This window comes from Sorex araneus, chromosome 2 (assembly GCF_027595985.1).
Source record: "Sorex araneus isolate mSorAra2 chromosome 2, mSorAra2.pri, whole genome shotgun sequence".
Classification (NCBI taxonomy): Eukaryota; Metazoa; Chordata; class Mammalia; order Eulipotyphla; family Soricidae; genus Sorex; species Sorex araneus.
This window is the reverse complement of record NC_073303.1, coordinates 63378302-63379660: the sequence shown is the minus strand read 5'-3', so window position 1 is coordinate 63379660 and position 1359 is coordinate 63378302. Positions and strand designations below refer to the sequence as shown.

The 1359-nt window shown below is 34.8% G+C and overlaps 1 protein-coding gene across 1 annotated transcript in view; it reads left to right on the top strand.

Annotated features, from left to right (window-relative positions):
* Positions 1-1058, top strand: part of CNBD1 (cyclic nucleotide binding domain containing 1) — a 364454-nt gene extending 363396 nt beyond the window's left edge. Inside the window, exon 13 of the mRNA XM_055124427.1 lies at positions 945-1058. Within this exon, the coding sequence (XP_054980402.1) occupies positions 945-1058 (114 nt within the window). The remainder of the gene's footprint in view (positions 1-944) is intronic.
* Positions 1059-1359: the final 301 nt, after the last annotated feature.

Here is a 1359-nt window from a genome sequence, read left to right as displayed (position 1 = left end):
CTTGAAAAGGGTCCCCAGGTGGGGAAGGTTTAAGAAGTCCCGCTGCAGGGCACAGCCCGGGTGTTTGCTCCGCTCTGGCTCCCTCGCTGCAGCAGTGAGCTCATGGGTTCCCTGGGGCGTGGGCGGCGCCACTGACCAGTGTACACTCTGCACCCGGAGCTGAGGAAAGACAGGGCAGCAGCAGAGCATGTGAGGGTGGAAAGACGTTTGTTCCTCATGAGCAAAGCGAGCAGCAACATGCTTACCTATTCCCTGCCACGTCCGGGATGTGAGTCTCCACTCACTGCCTGAGAGAGCTCTGCGGGTAGCCGCGTTCGTCTGTTGTCACCAACACAAAACACAGCAATCACCCATCTCTTTTGGTAAAATTATCTGATAACTAGACAAAAGTCCTTAGCTTGATGAATAGATAGAAATTTTTACGAATATCCCTATTTTTGTAAGTTCAAACTTATACTTTCTCCTTAAACCCCTCAGAAAGAATACACAAAAAGACATTGATAAATATTAAAATAAATATTAAAATAATTTTATTTTATAAATTGTGTGTTAATTATATTTCTATAAATTTTGCTGGGGTAAAAATTCTATCCTTAAAATATTTCTTAATTTTTTTATTTCCAATTTGTTTTATATGTATTCTTGTTATTGTTTAATTTTAATTTATTTTTAACTGTATTTGTAGTAGTGTAACATGGTTACTGAAGCTTAAGTATAAATATTAATTGTTTTTCTGACATAAAACCTTAGTAGAGCACCATAAACAAAGTGCCAAAGACCCTTTAACCAGTGTTTTTGTTACTTCAATATTTTAAAGTAGTTTGCTTACTGTTATTTTTATCACATGAAAATCTATTGTTTTAAAGTCATTATTAATGTGTATTGTAATATTCAAAGTTTAAGAATTAGAGAATTAATTGTGTTCTAAAATACCTTCTCTTTAGAGAAATACCATAAAAGAAATATTTCGTAGCAATGGAATTATCCCAGACTTTGGAAGATGGACACATAACTGGACAAGCATTCCTAGAAACCTCAAGACATCTTTAATAAATTAATTAATGGAGCACTATAACTTGCAATTAAGTTTTACCTCTCTCTGTTTCATAAGTAATTCAATGTGAATAAAATCATGTACAGAATAAAATACATTTGTGTGCATATAATAAGCTATGCCACTTACTAAGTGATATTAATGATACGAAGTCATAGAGAGATAAGGATTTTCACATGAATTTTTTGTTTGTTTGTAGTTTTAAATCCCTATGGTAAACCTGATTACCCTAAGCCTTTATTTCTTCCCGAAGGTATCCCCCCATTTTTCTATAGATTCCCATTACATTTAAACAACTAACTCAT